Raw genomic sequence first — 16,000 nt, 5'->3', positions numbered from 1 at the left:
CTACCAGCTGCAAAAACGAACTCACCCCTTCAGCTAACTATTGCAGAGTGGCAAATGTACCCATAGGAAAAAAAATAGCCCCAGGTGCTGGGTTTACTTCTCTGGATTCCTCTCCCCTCCAGGGTTTAGCCCAGCAATTCTCACTGTCTGATTGACTTTGATTCTTTTAAGAGGATGTGTTTTATATTTTGTTTTTAGTTTTCTTCAGTGAAAAGCTGGTCCACCATTATTGAAACAGAAGTCTTACTTATCTTTTCATAAGTATCTCAAGCTGAAAGAAAGCAGCAGAGTTTGAGGCAAAAATATCAATGTAACTAGTTAAGAGTCTCTTACTCTAATAATAAAGAAATACCAAAGACAAATAGCCTTGTGGTATATAATTTTAAATTTTATTTTATCCAGAGGTCAAATTACATTTATATAAACCGCTTACTCTGTCAAGGTTTACTTTTCCATTCTGATGTGTATGTATTCACCAAAGACTTAGATGTAAACATCCAAGAAAGTAATAATAACCAATACTTTTTAAAAACAATTTTAGCAGATAGAAATATCATTAAGTTAGAGAAAGTCATTACAGTGAACATTCAAGTTGATCTGATTCAAACTCTTCTGTAAAGAGTCCAATTTGAAGATGAAAGGCTAAAAGGGCACCAGAAAGCATAAGCAGAAGGATATTTTTGCAGAGAAGAGTCCATGTAAAATGTTGTTATGATCACCCTCAATCCATCTCAATCATATGGCCAATATTCTCAACTCTATTCCTTTTCATTACTTTTCACTGAAACTACAGGAAATCAAAGGAAGGGGTAATAATGAGCAGCCCCAAATTTTCAGACCTATTTTCTCAGTTCTGCATTCCAGAAGGGAAGCTTCTCCTTGCTATTCATGCTCTTCCCATAGAACAATCTAACCACATTTACCAGTTCTCCAAAAAAAAAAAAAAAAAAAAATCATAAATACGCCAGAATGAGATTAAATAAACTGAGAACCTCCTCATTAAAGAAACTCCATAAACAGATAGGTATAATTAAATTACAAAGGTACCTGAAAATAAGACAATCAGATTGAACTGACATCATCACAGACAAGTACTATCAGGAAACACTGCTCAGCCTGCCACAATGTTCTCCTCACTTCCCTCCACGATCAGTTATAATTGTATAATGATATCACTATACTTCATAAGTGGCAGTGAAAGGGATTCACTTGGCCTTTCTTCCATGACTCAGCCCCTTATTTTAGCAGGCCAAGTGGCTTCATGCATACAAATATCCTTTCTGAGATATAAATGTCTACTTACATTTTTATTACAGATTTTAATATAAGTTTTATCTTATGGCCTCTTCTCTCATTAGGTCATGATAAATATATTTTACCATGTTTTGACAGATTTCATAAGAAAGAAAAAATAGTATTGGCAAATAATTTCCTCCATCTAGCAAGCCAGGTTCGTTCTATATAAACATTTTTCTTCTTATAAAACAAGAAGGTCAATTTTTCAAATAAGAATTTTAATTGGAATCAAATCTCTAGTCCTAAGACTAGCAAGTACCATGCTACTCTAGAACCCTCTCAAAAAGAAACTGTATATCTGGTTCTATAGAACTTTGTATTTAAACTAACAATTTATGCAGTTCCATAAAAAAATCAGTGTTGTATTTTTCTTAACATTTATTAAAACATTAGACATAAGCTGAATGGGGGAAAATGGTGATCAAATACTAAAAATATAAACACAAAAAAAGTAAACATAAAAACAAATCCCTTTTTAAAAAATCATTTAATTACAAGAAAATTAGCCAGAAAATTGCATAGTTCCAAACAAATTTTGTCCATAAAAACAAGTGTTCATTTACCATCTTTTAAAATTTATCTTTTAAATAATGTCTCATCTACTGAACCTAGCCTTTCCTGGCAAACATAATATACAAGTTTTCTTCATGTTTAATATTTCATGAAACAACTGGCTTTTGTTCCTGAAGTTAGGATGATGCCTATCATTTTATTTCAGAGAAACTTCAAAATTACTCCCTGGTGACTATTTCAATTAACTACTCCCAAAATCCAATGCAAAAACAACAAAAAACACTGCTATTTTACTAAAAGATTTCTGTCTTCCATTTCATTTTACCAGAGCAAGTACAAATTCGGAGAAAAGCTTCTTAAGTCCTGCAGCTTCAAATTCCTTTTGTAATTCATCCAACGCTGAATACTCTTTGACTTCAAATGCCAAAAACCTGCATTATGCAAGAGAAACTCATGAATATGCCTAGATTTGTCAGAGTATAATTATCGATTCAGTTGCTTTTCCATCTGCAATAGTACTAAATTATACCTTTTGTGTTCTGTCTGTACTTTTGTTTCAAACAGTACACTAATCATTTTCTCTTTGCATTTCTTTCCACTTGAGTCCACATCTACTTTGGAGGTTTTCTGAAGAATCAGGTACTCCTAAATAATAAATCAGTACATTAAATACATATCTTACTCTGAATCTCAAAGTCTTCATTTTAAAGGAGCCATAAACCTATAGGCTTATTTTCATACTTAAAGAGTACTCTCTTTTTTAATCAAGCAGTAAGAATTTTTACATACTTGTTTTTACATACTTGGCAGAATAATGTAGTGGTGGATACAGGAGTAAAGAACAATATAATCCAAATGCTCAAGTTTAAATCTGGATTGAACTGCCTACTAGTTCTTACTCTGGACTAGTTATTTAAATCCTCTGTGGCTCAGCTGCCTTCTCCATAAAATGGGAGTATAACAACATGTTATACTCATGGGGAAGTTGTACTGATTAAATGAGATAATACATGCAAAGCACTAGAGGAGTACCTGGATATAGCACCACAGCACACTTGAAAGCACAAGCTACTGTTCTTACGGTCACAAATTCAGCAGCTAAATGACATTGCCAGGCACATAGCACTTACCATTCCAAGCTGATAGCATCTATAAATACGTACCTATACATTCTCAATCCTGATATAAAATCTTACAAAAATTTAAGAGAAATTTACATAAAATGACATTTTAGAGACAGCTAAAAAAAGATCTCCTAGAAAAGTATTATTTCTCTACATTAGCAGAGTTCTAGTAAATATGAATAAACACTTGTTAATTAATTGACGTTTCAATCTGAGTAACAACATCTGCAAAACAGCTGTGTTTAGCCTAATATTCCTGAGCTGGCTTGAAGAGAAATCTGAGCCTAAAGGTAAAGATGAGCAAGAAAATTAATTTTTATTTATTTTACCCAATAGTCAGCTACTATTTTACCCAAAAGGATCAAACGTTATAGATATACTACAAATCACTTTAAAACAAGTGGTTCCTCAGCCCCAATCCAAGATAAATCTTAAATCTGAATTATTGTTGTATCTATATATGTTAACACAGCACGAGTCTGGTTAACCATATGCCAAAGTAGTTTTGTGGTAAAAGCCCATCATGAAAAAACTAGGTCATTATTCTACAAATCTTTAAGATTACAGGCTGTTCACACTAAATTTGTCTTAAATAAATGCAAACGTAAGTATTCACGACCTATCTGAAAGTGTAAAACCTATTAAGTGATTTGTAGCGCTTCTAAGATTTATAACAAACAGCTTTCCTCATCTTGTCCCACCTAAAACAGGTCAGATGAGTTTAGAATAAGAACTTGAAAAATCTGAAGAAGATGATAACTTTGAAAGCAACTGCTGAGACACGTCAGGTGGAAAGCAAAAGTTAGGTAGGAGGTGACAAGTTGACAGCCCTAATGATTCTACTTCTACTAACATGAAATCTCGGCTATAACAGACAAGCTCCTCTTTCCAGGTATTATAGATACCAAATTAAAGTGTCAGAATGTATTTTTAACAGCCAGAAAGTTACAAATCTTCCAGACTATCCACAAATACATACCTCGCTGTGCCTCACTATGGGAAGAAACATTAATATGCACAAACTTTTAGTGCACATTTATAAAGTTCAGGCTCATAGCTAATTACAGAAACAAACACTCATGTGCCACAGAGCTTTTAAAATAACCTGTCACTTTATTAAGTGACATGATTTTTACAATATAATCTTACTATTCAAGCTTTGCAAGTTTGTACTTGTAATTAGCAGTCAGACATTCTTTAAAAAGAAAATGAAGATCCATTAAGAAGGTAATAATGAAAGCAGAAACATCTTAATAATTAGTCTATCCCACTGTTATAAAACACACTTAAAGACACACCATTTTAAGCAGAAAATAGCCAGATTCATACTCAACATTTAACTTTTTGGCACCTTGAGGTTGTTTCTGTCTCCTTGTAGTAAAATCAGTATCATTTTACCCATGAACATCAGTCTTCCTGTCAGCCTTAAATCTGAAGCCCACTTCTCCACAGTTTTGACATATTTAGTCTTTGCTCTCATGTGATCTAAATGCAAAAGAGTTATCCACAATCCATCATCCACGGTCGTGCTTGTTGAAAAAGTACATTCTGCGTTGCCACTTCCAGTTTCCGGTTGGTTGAGGATATGCCTGAGATTCTGCTGAATCCAGAGAACCAGCTCATGAACCATAGGCTCTGACAAAAGGCTCTCTGCTTGCTCAAGTAACTTCTCTTTCACAGTCACACACTGGGCCCTGGTCAACTGTTCAGAGTTAACCGAGATACCAGGTAGACATGAAGGATAATTGACTGGCAAATGGAACACCAGTTCCAGAGGTATATCCGCATCCGTAAATCCTTCAGCTTTTGTGTGAATTCTGAACACGGTCCCATCTGTCTCTGGAAGGCATGCAAAAATAATCATTAGCTGTATGTACATTATTCAATTTTAATGGAACACTAGTAAGTTCAAACTTTTGTTTCAAATGTCAATTTATTTTTCATGAGAAAACTCTGAGCTATTTTATAAAGGAACATGTAATACTAGGAAAACTATGATTTACAAATTATTTCCTTCAACTATATCCATATATTCATGTATTCACACACACCAGCACTCTCGACTTAACTGGCATTTACACTTACTATCACCCCATTTTTATTAAGTTACCAAAAAGGCTTTTCATCATATAATTTTTTCTTCTAGCCAGACTTAGCTGATAATTCTGAAATTCCCTAATAAACTCATATAAGCTTTCAAAGATACAATACCATGTATATATAAAATCAGGAATTAATTAAAAAATTATACATGAAATCCAATGAAAGTCATTTTATGGTAAGTCCAAGTAAGTCAAAGCAAGCAATGCAATCCCACGTGATTGTCGGGTTGCAGAGAAACTGATGACTGCATGTGACACAGTAACTGCCTGGCCTGCTCTCCTCTTATTTAAAATATATTAGTATCAGTGTAACATGAAGGTAGCAAGATGAACTGAAATTGAGTGGCCATCAATTCTGCCTCTTCCAGCTCCTAAGAAGGAAGGGGAAAGCACACACAGGATATCAGATGAAATCCTCTGCTCTCTTTCAGATTTGCTCGGCTTCACCCTCTGATGTGTTCCACACCACTTCACGCCACTTTTCAAAAAGATGATAAAATGTCAGGCTGAGTAGAACAGAACTGGGTGCAAATAAATCTCTCTGAAGCTAACTTGCCTCTCTCCACCCCTGCTTCTCTCTGCACGTGCCCTTGCTTTATTCCTCTGCATGAGAGAAGCAGTCAAATCTTTCCCATTTTCGTATCTGGATTGCTGCTCAACAGCCTCAACGCCTGAAACCTGACTGTATCCCCATTTTAAAGAACCTAACTGAACATTAAAATTGCTTCCTAGCCTTCTGATTCCACATATATAAAAGCCATTGCTACAGACATTGATTCATACAGGACCAAACACATCTGTTAGAGTTTTTCTTTCATACACTCTTCAGTACCACCTTCAAGGAACTACTATTTTAGGTCATCATCTGAAAACACAGACAGTTAACTGTTATAAAGAACATATTAAAATGGTACAATTTATATTTGTATTACATAAGTAAAATGTATACTGTATACCATATAAAGAAAAATTTTCCAAATCTAACTTTGTATATTCCTCTAAAATCCATCATGTTCCTTAAAACCCTTCCTTCTTTCTTCTATCTAGTAACTTATTCTTTTTTTTTTTTTTTTTTTTCTTTTTTTTGAGACAAAGTCTTACTCTGTCACCCAGGCTGGAGTACAGTGGCATAATCTTAGGTCACTGCAATCTCCACCTCCCAGGTTCAAGTGACTCTCCTGCCTCAGTCTCCCAAATAGCTGAGATTACAGGCATGCATCACCATGCCTGGCTAATTTTTGTATTTTTAGTAGAGACAGGGTTTCTCCATGTTGGCAAGACTGATCTCAAACTCCTAACCTCAGGTGATCCTCCCATCTTGGCCTCCCAAAGTCCTGGGATTACAGGTGTGAGCCACTATACATAACCTAACTACTTATCCTTTTAAAAAATATATTTTATTGTTAAAGTAGGCTGCCTATGTTAAATCAGTGCATTTCAATAAGTAAAATAGACATTACAAATAGAACTACAGACAACACATGAGCATTTAGGCAAATAAACTTTGTAGTAATCATCTAGAGAGTTAACATTCTCTCTTCAAAGAGGAGGAGAACTTTTAAAGATCTTCATTCATGCATCATTCAACAAACATTCACTGAACACCTACTAAGCTCAAGGCACTACTAGTCTCTGAGGGAAATGATAGGTAAGATACAGATCCCATCATAGTGACTCAATCCAGTGTTTCAGAACATGAAAGGAGGACATATCCCAAGTGATCTTCCTTGACTTCTCTTCTACATCTAAACATTTCTTTATTCATACATATGCATACATATACACGTACATATAATTTATATAAACATAAATGCATGGTGGTAGATAATTCTCCAGGGATCTGGCATTTCTGAATGCCTTCTGAGCAAAGGGCATCAATGGCTTTGTTTAAGAACATTTGTGTAACTGACAACCTTGGAAGCTAGAGTTTCTCCCTCCACATCAGGGTGCAGATTTGTTTCCTAAGCAATATAAAATAACATATTCCTTGGGACAAAGATTGAGCAGGATCACTAACAAACCTCTCATAACACTGGAGGGTTCCTAAGTTCACTGCTCCTCAGGTATAACAAAGACCCACTGAGTGCATAGTGTGTACATCTCAGTCTACCTCCACATCACTCCACTGGACTTGGGGGACAAGGAGAATCAATGTGAACATAAAGCTAATGCTGCCTGCTGTGCAGTAGGCAGTAACTGCCCAAATCCATCTGGGTTCACTGTCTCCTTACCGGCTGAATCATGGAAGTGTGCTAGTGACCAAGGACATGCAGTTGTAGCTGCTGCCTAGCAACTGCTGGGCCACTTGATAATATACTTTTTAAATTTAGTCATCTTGCTCCTTTTCACTGTTTAATCTGAGAAAGAAGTGTCTTCCTCCCTTCCACAGGAAACACTATCACTGTTCTTGTGCTTGTTTTTTGTTTTTGTTTGCTTTTTGAGACTGGGTCTCACTCTGTCACTCAGGCTAGAGTGCAGTAGGATGATCACGGCTCATGGCAGCGTCTACCTCCTGGGCTCAAACAGTCTTCTCACCTCAGCCTCCTGAGCAGCTGGGATTACAGGCATGTACCATCATGCCTGGCTAATTTATTATTATTATTTCTTGTAGAGATGGGGGCCTTGCTATGCTGCCCAGGCTGGTATTGAACTTGTGGCCTCAAGCAATCCTCCCTTATCGGCCTCCCAAAGTGCTGTGATTACAGGTGGTATGCCACCAGACCTGGGCAGTGCTTGCATTTTCTATCCCTCCCTCTAATTATTCCTCTCCCCCACTAACAAAATATTTATTTTCTCCTTGCATAAAAAAGAATTCAGTGCTACTAATTCCCTTAAGCTACGGACCTATCATTCTCTATCCTTTTATCTGCAGTCTTCTTAAAATATAATTCTCTCCACCTGCATCCATTTTCCCACCAGCCACTCTCTCTACAACTACTTGTACTGTGGCTCCTGACATACCTTCTCTCTGAAGCTCCTTTCTCAAACATTACCAATGACCTCCTAATTGCCACTGTGCAAGAAAGAGAAAACTCGGCAGGAGTGGGTTGCTCAAATTCTGCACATTCCCATGATCAGCCTGTCTTTAGGACTAGCCCATGGCTGGCTCCTGAGAGCTGAGCTCAGAGTCCTGGTAACATTCTGCCTGTTAAGAGTATGGGTTTGTTTTCTGTTCTGTTTTGTCTTGTTTTTCCATGTCTGAAGTGTTGGACCACATAGTGTCTGTTTGATTAAATGATTTAGGCTAACAATGTGATTTATGGTAAATCTTCTTGCTCTAGAAATGAGTCACAGAGGTACTACACGCTGAAAAGATTGACCCCCAATTAAAATTCTGACAAGGAGGCTCAAGTGAGTGTTCCCGGTTAGGAACACATCTCACATGTTGTCACACTTGATTGCTAAGAAAATTAAGCATGTGTGTGTGACTCTTCTGGAGGGGACATCTGGAGCTTGCTCCCAGTTTCTCCCGGACGTCATTCCATGCTAGTCTTTTCTTTCCTGCTTTTAGTCTGTATCTGTATGTCGTAATAAACTACAACCATAAATATAGCAGTGTTCCTGAGTCCTATAAGTCCTTCTGGCAAATCACTGAGTATGAGGGTGGTTTGGGCACCCCTGACATAGCCACATTCGTGGCTACCTTTCTACAGCACCCGAACCTGCTGAACCCATCTCAAAATTCTCTCTTCCCTTACCTCCCAGACACCAGTGTCCTGATTCTTTTCCTATGTCTCTGCTCATCACTGAACTGTTTTCTCTGCTTTTCCTAAACCCTAAATGACAGCCATTCTGTAAAGCATAATACCATGAATAACTTTCTTCCTCCAGTTATCTAGGCATAATTTTTTTTTATTGTTTGAGATGGAGTCTCACTTTGTTTCCCAGGCTAGAGTGCAGTGGTGTGATCTCGGCTCACTGCAACCTCCGCCTCCCAGGTTCAAGCAATTCGCCTGTCTCAACTCCCGAATAGCCAGCATTACAGGCACCTGCCACCATGCCCAGCTCATTTTGCATTTTTAATAGAGATGGGGTTTCACCATGTTAGCCAGGCTGATCTTGAACTCCTGACCTCAGGTAATTTGTCCCCCTCAGCCTCCCAAAGTGCTGGGATTACAGGTGTGAGCCACCACACCAGTCTAGGCATAAAATCTTAAAGCTGACTTCCACTTTTCTTTCCCCCTTCTTGTTTCATACTTAACGTTCAACTGCCAAATCCCACAAGTCCTCCAGAATTTCTCTCCCTTCCACTCACATGACCACCCTCCTAATTCAGGCCTTTTTCTGGCTTCTGCAATAGTGGTCTCCTCGCTGTCTGCCTCTCCCCACACCAAATCATCCCAATACCACTCTCCCAGATGACAAATGAATTACAAATTCCTCCATGCAACACCTAGGGCCAGCCTACCACTCTGACTTCCTCTCTCCTCACTCTTTGCTTCAACTACCCATTTTATACCATGTCCTCAGTCTTGGGTGTCCCATTTCTGCCTCTTGCTCCTACTATCCTATCTTCCAAGAAGGCCCTTAACTTTCTGTCTACTAAAATTTTGTCCAGCTCCACAGTTCCTCCCTAAGTCCCGCCTAATGATTTCCATGGTATTTCAAACTTATTTTATGGTATTTTCATGCCCAGAATTATTGTGGTTAAGCTAAATTAACAGTTTCTCCAGCACTGAAATATCTCAATTTTCTTCTTAAACAAAACACCAAAATGGGGCGGGAGGGATACAAAAAACTTTTAAATTTTACAGTTATACAGCTCTTGGAATTGTGCTAGTAGCTTGTAATCATGGATCTCACAGGTGCAGAAATCCCTGGTACCTGTGATAGACTAAATAATGGGCCCAAAGATGTGCATATCCTGTTCCCCAGAAGCTATGACTGCATTCCCTCACATGGCAAGAGGGCCTTTGCAGACATAAGTTAAGGATTTTGAGAGGGGGAGATTATCCTGGATTACCCAGGTGATCCCTAAATGTAATCACAAGTGTCCTTATAAGGAGGAGGCAGAGATTTTACTACAAAGGCAGGCAACATAGCCACACTGAAGCAAGAGGCTATGCTGTAAACGTTGAAGAATTCCTTTATCATCAAAACCCTGAGATCCATAGTGTTCTCCAACCTCTGCCATGTAAACACCCACCAGGTCCTCTCTAGTGCAGGGCCACATGAAAGAAACATGCTGGTAGCCCAGGGGAAGAGTCTTGAAAGGCTATTGAGCCAGCCATGTCAGTCCTTATCAATTTTCATTTTTCTCTGTTATTTTCTGGTCCTAGTCAGCAAACAGAATAGCAATGGGGGAAAATCCTGATTTTCACCTTAGAAAACTGCGAGAAACTACTAGTTACATGTTCGGAAGAAAACTGCCTTAATTCTTTTAAGAATTGGAAAGGATTAGCATTCTTCCTAATTGGCCTTGGTAAATCCCCCTGCCCACCCACCCACACTGTAGCTGCAAAATGAGATTATACAAAATGATACTATCATCTCTACAAGAAACTGGAAAGCCCAATAACATACTCCATTCTGCTAGTATTTAATGTGGCAATAAAATTATATACTTTAAAAGCCCATTTTATCCCCAAAACTCTAGAAGTATGTATGTACTCTTCCATTTCTCATCTGCCTGAGATTGTACAAGCAATTAAACTGGCTCCTTTTTGCCTCAGAATTTTTCATATAACACACACACTGTAAATCTGATTTTTTGTTTCTTTTTTGCCATAATAAAGAAGAAAACCAAGTTGCCCCTATCTGCTTTAAGGTTATTAACAGCTTATAAAAAGAGTAATTAGCAGAAAAATAATTATGCTCTAAATCCAATACTAATCTCTGCCCTTCCTTGGCCCCCCAAAACTTTAGCTAATAGGCTTAATTCACAAACTGATCATTCTCAACAAACATCTATGCCCTAGAAAATGTAAGGCTTGCCCCAGAAAACTAAAATTTCCCTAAGTCCAAGGAAAGACCCTACCAAAAAATGTGGGTCTTGCCCTCTGGCTGAAGTTGATACAAATTGACTAGTTGCTGTTTCTAACCAAATCACTCTGCCTTATAGTAAGGGTGTCATTTTCATAACTAAACCACAACCTGAAACAGGTTTCAAACCTTATACTTCCTTACAAACATCCGAAAGTATGCTCCTGACCACATTCCAAACAGAAATTCAAACTAGAGAAACTAAACTTTTAGAACTCCAAATCCACACTAATGCTATTTTTTTAGGTTTCATTCTACCTCATAAACTACAACACACAATAGAAACTCTATAAATGTAGTCAAATAACATAAGACACGGAAAAAGATAAAATTTAAGAGAATGGGTTCTTCGGGATTCACTAAGAGCCCATTAAGAAATTCTTTACAAACTATATACATCTGACTTTCCTTACACTTGTATCTTTTTCTTCACAATTGTTATATATTCTCAACATACAACTTTGAAGAAAACCACTAAGAAGTCTCCAGCACCCTCTCATACTTTATAGGATAAGACTGTCTTTCCTCTTGCTCCCAGGCAGCTCCCAGGCAAGCATACACCAGTGCTTGTTTTATGCTTCAGTTGGATTTTTACATATGATTCAATGTAGCTACAGAAGAAAAAAAAAAAAACAACTAAAAATAAACGAAGCTAAAAGTGGCAATCTCATGATATAGAAGTGAAGTTCAAGGCTAAATCGGTTTTATAGACCTCAGCTCAATACTGACAATCAGTAGAAAACCAAGCTGAGCAGATTTAGAAGGGTCAATGTGTGACAGTCATGATTCATTTTATAAGAGGGCCCAATCTAATCTGAACATTAGTGTCAATAAAATACAAAAATTCACTCTGCAGCTACTACAGACATACTACATGATACTAGGTTCTCCCATCATACAACTTTTTTATCTGCAAGATGATTTCCAGAAGCACAACTCCCACCTATAGTGAACATTGACCATGCCCACATAATCTCTGTGTTGCTCAATTTCCCCATGAAGAAAATGGTGAAACAATACCAATCTCACGCCTCTCACAGATACACACACATACACAAACACTCCCCTTTGGGGCTGTTCTGAACATAAGTTGGCTCACACATCTTTTCTCTGGGTGCTCATTATTGCTCTCTGGACAAGTATTTCTTTGCTTTCCAAGAACTATTTTCCTGATGCAACAGCCCCATCTTTATGAAGGATCATGATGCAGTGCAAAGGCCCATACACCTGGAGCCTGATGGTTATTTAACCAGTCTGAGTATCAGTTATCTTCTCCGTAAAATAAGACCAATAGTAGTGCCCTCATTTTGGTATCATGTACACGGCAGGTCACCACATCAAATCTGGCACCTGGACTGACTACAGAAAAACAGAACATCCCTAATGTAGTCTACCCACAGACCTCCCTTATAGATGGGAGTGTAGGGACTTACATAATCTGTACCCCTAAGAGATGGTTATGCCTCTTACTATGAGCTTAGTATAACCACTATAAAGAGATCAAAAGGCAGATAAAATCCCCTGAAATTCTCAGCATAAAATTAGTCCAGCTAAATGGAATCCAATTATTCAGCTTCTTCAATCCTACAGCCTCAATAGTTGATTGTTGGGTTAGCAGTCTGAGTCTTCCTCGGTTATCTTGTTACCAGAAATGCAATTCCTCTGCAACATTCTCCTGATTCTAGTGGCAAAAGGGAGAACCTTATCTGGGGGAAGCCAGAAAAGAACTGGTGTTTAGAGTGTTCTAGTATCAAGCTCGTATCCTCCAACTGAGACTGACAGTGGCGGTGAGTGTATAGCCAGCAGCCTGCCACATGTTTACTGTGGTCTGTTAAAGAAGTCCTCACTTTGTGAAAAGATGTTACAAAAATCATGAAAAAAAAAAAAAAAAAAGTCCTTACCTTATCCTTAATTCCCAGTTGTGAACATCAAACATCCCTATTTCAATCACTGAATTGTTCTACCTCTCAGCAACAAAATGCCCTAAGTTGTTACATTGAAGTCTTTTATAATTCAATTACTTATTGAGGCCAGAACACTGAATTAAATTAATTAGGAGGCATGGCTTGAAAGTCATGCTCAATTTAACAGCAGATAAAGAGTCCACAGTGTTCTCAAGATTAAGAAACTATTTTCTTTCTGTGCTTACATTTTTGGGTTTTCTCTGACCCTTCAGCAGTGTTTTATGCTCAGCTGTGTTCTAATGACCCAGACTATTACCAGTTCTTTAAGGTGTGATGGGAAATCGCAGGTTCATTTTTCCAGGACATTCCCAACTGAGCCATAATAAAGGAATTTAGGAAAACTGATGATCTCTTCAAATAGCTGCCTCAGGCAGAAGTAATTATCAATAAAGAGAATAGTAGAGCCAGAGAGGGAGATGGTGAAGAATTACCCAATCAGAAGAGGGACGACAAGAAAACACTAAAAGTGAGTAAATCCCTTCATATGGATTTTAAACAATTGTTTCAAAAAGATACAAGGCAAGCTAGGCACTAAAAAGCAAGCAGCTCCATTACACTATCAGATGCATAGTGCCTAGAACAAAACAGTGCTCAACGAGTGGATATAGGTGGATGAATGCAAGAAAGATTAAATGAAGTCAACTCCTGTTCTTCAGTGAATAACATACCTGATGGATACCATGAAAGATCTTAAGCTTAGATGGTTTTCTCACAACATCCAGCTCATTTTTAGACTACCTTCTTCAAGGCAACCTTCTTAAAGGTTAACCGATTTATGGTCAGAAAGCCAACAACATTAGAACGATCAATCTCGTGCACCAAAAATGTACATAATGTATCTAAAAGCTAAGTGAAAACTGACGATCACCTGCATCGCTGCGCTTTCTCATCAACAGCAGCTTTTATTTTTCGGTTTGGTTTTTGTTTTTTACTCAATAGAAGCCACATATAGGGACAAAGTAAGTTTTGCCTATCATCAAAAAATAGTCAAAAGAACGTCTCTACACTGTAAGCTCCTAGAGGCCATGCGTAGCAGTGCCTCTGAAACCTTGTCAAAGTCTGCAGGGAGCAGGGATTCAATCAATGTGGGCTAAATGACTAATAAAGCCCTCAAGAGCTTGTTTTTTTTCAAAAAAGTATCTGAAGGCCTGGCGCTGGTGGCTCACGCCTGTCACTCACCACACTTTGGGAGGCCAAGGCGGGCGGATCAACTGAGGTCAGGAGTTGGAGACAAGCCTGGCCAACACGGTGAAACCCCATCTCTACTAAAAATACTCTACTAAAAATACAAAAATTAGCCGGGCATGGTGGCACGTGCCTATAATCCCAGCTACTCGGGAGACAGAGGCTGAAGTGAGTCGAGATCGAGCCACCGCACTCCAGCCCGGGCAACAGAGGGAGGCTGCGTCTTAAAAAAAAAAAAAAAAAAGTATCAAAAAGCAATTAACTTGTTAACAGAATGCAGATAAAGTCAAGGTTGAGCACTGGCTAAACTAAAATGTTCAGTCAACATTTACCAACTACATACCATGTGCCGGGCCGGCACCGTTCTAGGTGCCTGGAGTTATCACCAAACAGACAGACAGGGTCCTTGCCCTCGTGCAACTTAAGATGTCCAAATATCCATGTAGAGTTAAAACTGGGGAGTGCTCTCGAGGGCCTAGGGCATAGTGCTTAGGAAGGACACAGGGGGGCGTCGGCACAGGCTTCTTTCCAGGGTGAGATCTGAAGGGCGGGAGGCTGGGGGAGGGCCTGGGGCCGCGCACAGCAGAGGCCGGCGGCTCCGGGCAGGACCGGCGACAAAGGCCGCAGGGGGCGGCGCCGCTCTCTCCGGGTTTCTGGGGTCTCCTCACACTCCCGCCCGCTGCGGCACCTCTCCGGCCTCCAGGGCGTGTCACTCCAACATTCAACTAACCAGGTCCCCAAACGTGAGCCCAGGCGGGGTGCCCAGGCTCCGTGGTGGGGAGGAGCCGCAGAGAGAACGCGGGCGGCCCCTGAGGGCGCCCTGTCTCTTGCGCGCGGGGATAGTCACCTGAGCGGCTCAGCACCTCCCACTCGTGGGGCCCGCAGAAAATCGCGGCCAGGGCCGAGAGCTCCTCCCGCACCGGTTCCGCCATGGCTGTGGGCCCAGCCACTTCAGCGCTTCCCCTTCCGCTGCCGCCGCCGCCGCCGCTGCCTCCACCCGCCAGGAGCAACGCCGCTCGCTGCCACCCGGGGGCGCCCCGCGCCTCCGCAGCCGGGCGGATCAGGGGCGGGGCGAGACGGGTCGAGGGCGGAGCGAAACGGGCGGGGGCGGGGCGAGACGGGGAGGGCCCTTAAAAGTTCCGCCCAGACGCTCCTGCTCATTAACAACTGACGCGAAGCTCAGCCCCTTGGTTTGGGGATTTTCTTGGAAGCCGAGGTCCAAATCCTCAGTCTGCAACCGAGGCGACCGCCCAGCTTACCCTCGGCTCTTCTGAGTAAAGGGAGGCCTCCCAGCTGAGCCTGAAAACCTCTAAATTTGGCCGCAGGCTTCGAACCCTGACCGTCCCCGCCCAGCCTTGGGCTGCTGGGGTGGGGATGAACTGGGCTAAAGACACTTGAGAGATAGGAAGAAACAAACAAGCAGGGAAGTGGCCGGGAGACGAGGTGAGACCTTGCCCGGTTCCAGTTGGAACTGAGTGTTGGAGAAAACCACAGTTAACAAAATAAACAATTCTCTGCCCCCTGGAGCTGTTAGCAACCCAGGCGTCTGGAGGTTGTTGCTAACCCGGAAGAGGCCTGGGATACTAACAACCTGAGGATGCCTGCCCAACTGGTACTGGCGCCGGGACTCGACAAGGTCGGGATTCCGGGGCCTCTTTCCCCTTTTGGGTGCAAAAGGGGAGGATCAGGACCTGCCAGTTCTGGCTTCAGGATTTTGACTGGACGGACATGGATTCTTGGGAACTGTGCGCCAAAGTCCTGGGAGCAAAGTCGTAACGCTCCTCGTTTGTCTCCTGCCTTCACAGGGGACAGCCCTGCTGAAAGCGGCCAGTGG

At 40.5% G+C, this 16,000-nt stretch overlaps 1 protein-coding gene across 6 annotated transcripts; it reads right to left on the bottom strand.

The window, feature by feature from the left end:
* Positions 1 to 366: 366 nt before the first annotated feature.
* RWDD3 (RWD domain containing 3) lies at positions 367 to 15,171 on the bottom strand. 6 transcript variants are annotated; one of them, XR_004259775.1, is made up of 4 exons: positions 15,014 to 15,171; positions 4,268 to 4,772; positions 2,339 to 2,454; positions 368 to 2,240 (listed from the first exon to the last, which is right to left on the bottom strand). XR_004259775.1 is itself a non-coding variant. In XM_032247936.1 (4 exons), exons 1-4 carry the CDS (start codon positions 15,096 to 15,098, stop codon positions 2,126 to 2,128), a joined length of 804 nt encoding a protein of 267 aa, XP_032103827.1. In that variant the 5' UTR covers positions 15,099 to 15,171; the 3' UTR covers positions 1,769 to 2,125. The 6 variants fall into 6 exon arrangements, 5 of the variants coding, with proteins under 5 accessions (XP_032103830.1, XP_032103827.1, XP_032103829.1 ...); XM_032247936.1 differs by having other exon boundaries at positions 1,769 to 2,240; positions 4,285 to 4,772; XM_032247939.1 differs by lacking the exon at positions 2,339 to 2,454 and having other exon boundaries at positions 367 to 2,240.
* Between the last annotated feature and the right edge of the window lie 829 nt (positions 15,172 to 16,000).

Source organism: Sapajus apella, unplaced genomic scaffold, assembly GCF_009761245.1.
Source record: "Sapajus apella isolate SASKATOON/1434 unplaced genomic scaffold, GSC_monkey_1.0 scaffold64, whole genome shotgun sequence".
NCBI classification, from domain to species: Eukaryota; Metazoa; Chordata; class Mammalia; order Primates; family Cebidae; genus Sapajus; species Sapajus apella.
This window is presented reverse-complemented; position numbering and strand designations above follow the sequence as displayed.

What these genes read in the sequence shown, in the direction of transcription:
- RWDD3 (XM_032247936.1), bottom strand. Translation starts at nt 15,098, where the DNA reads ATGGCGGAACCGGTGCGGGAGGAGCTCTCGGCCCTGGCCGCGATTTTC. An exon ending in GGAGGTGCTGAGCCGCTCAG is followed by an intron (nt 4,773 to 15,013) that starts GTGACTATCCCC and finishes CATGCCTTCCAG; the next exon opens with AGACAGATGGGACCGTGTTC. An exon ending in GTACAGACAGAACACAAAAG is followed by an intron (nt 2,241 to 2,338) that starts GTATAATTTAGT and finishes TGCATAATGCAG; the next exon opens with GTTTTTGGCATTTGAAGTCA.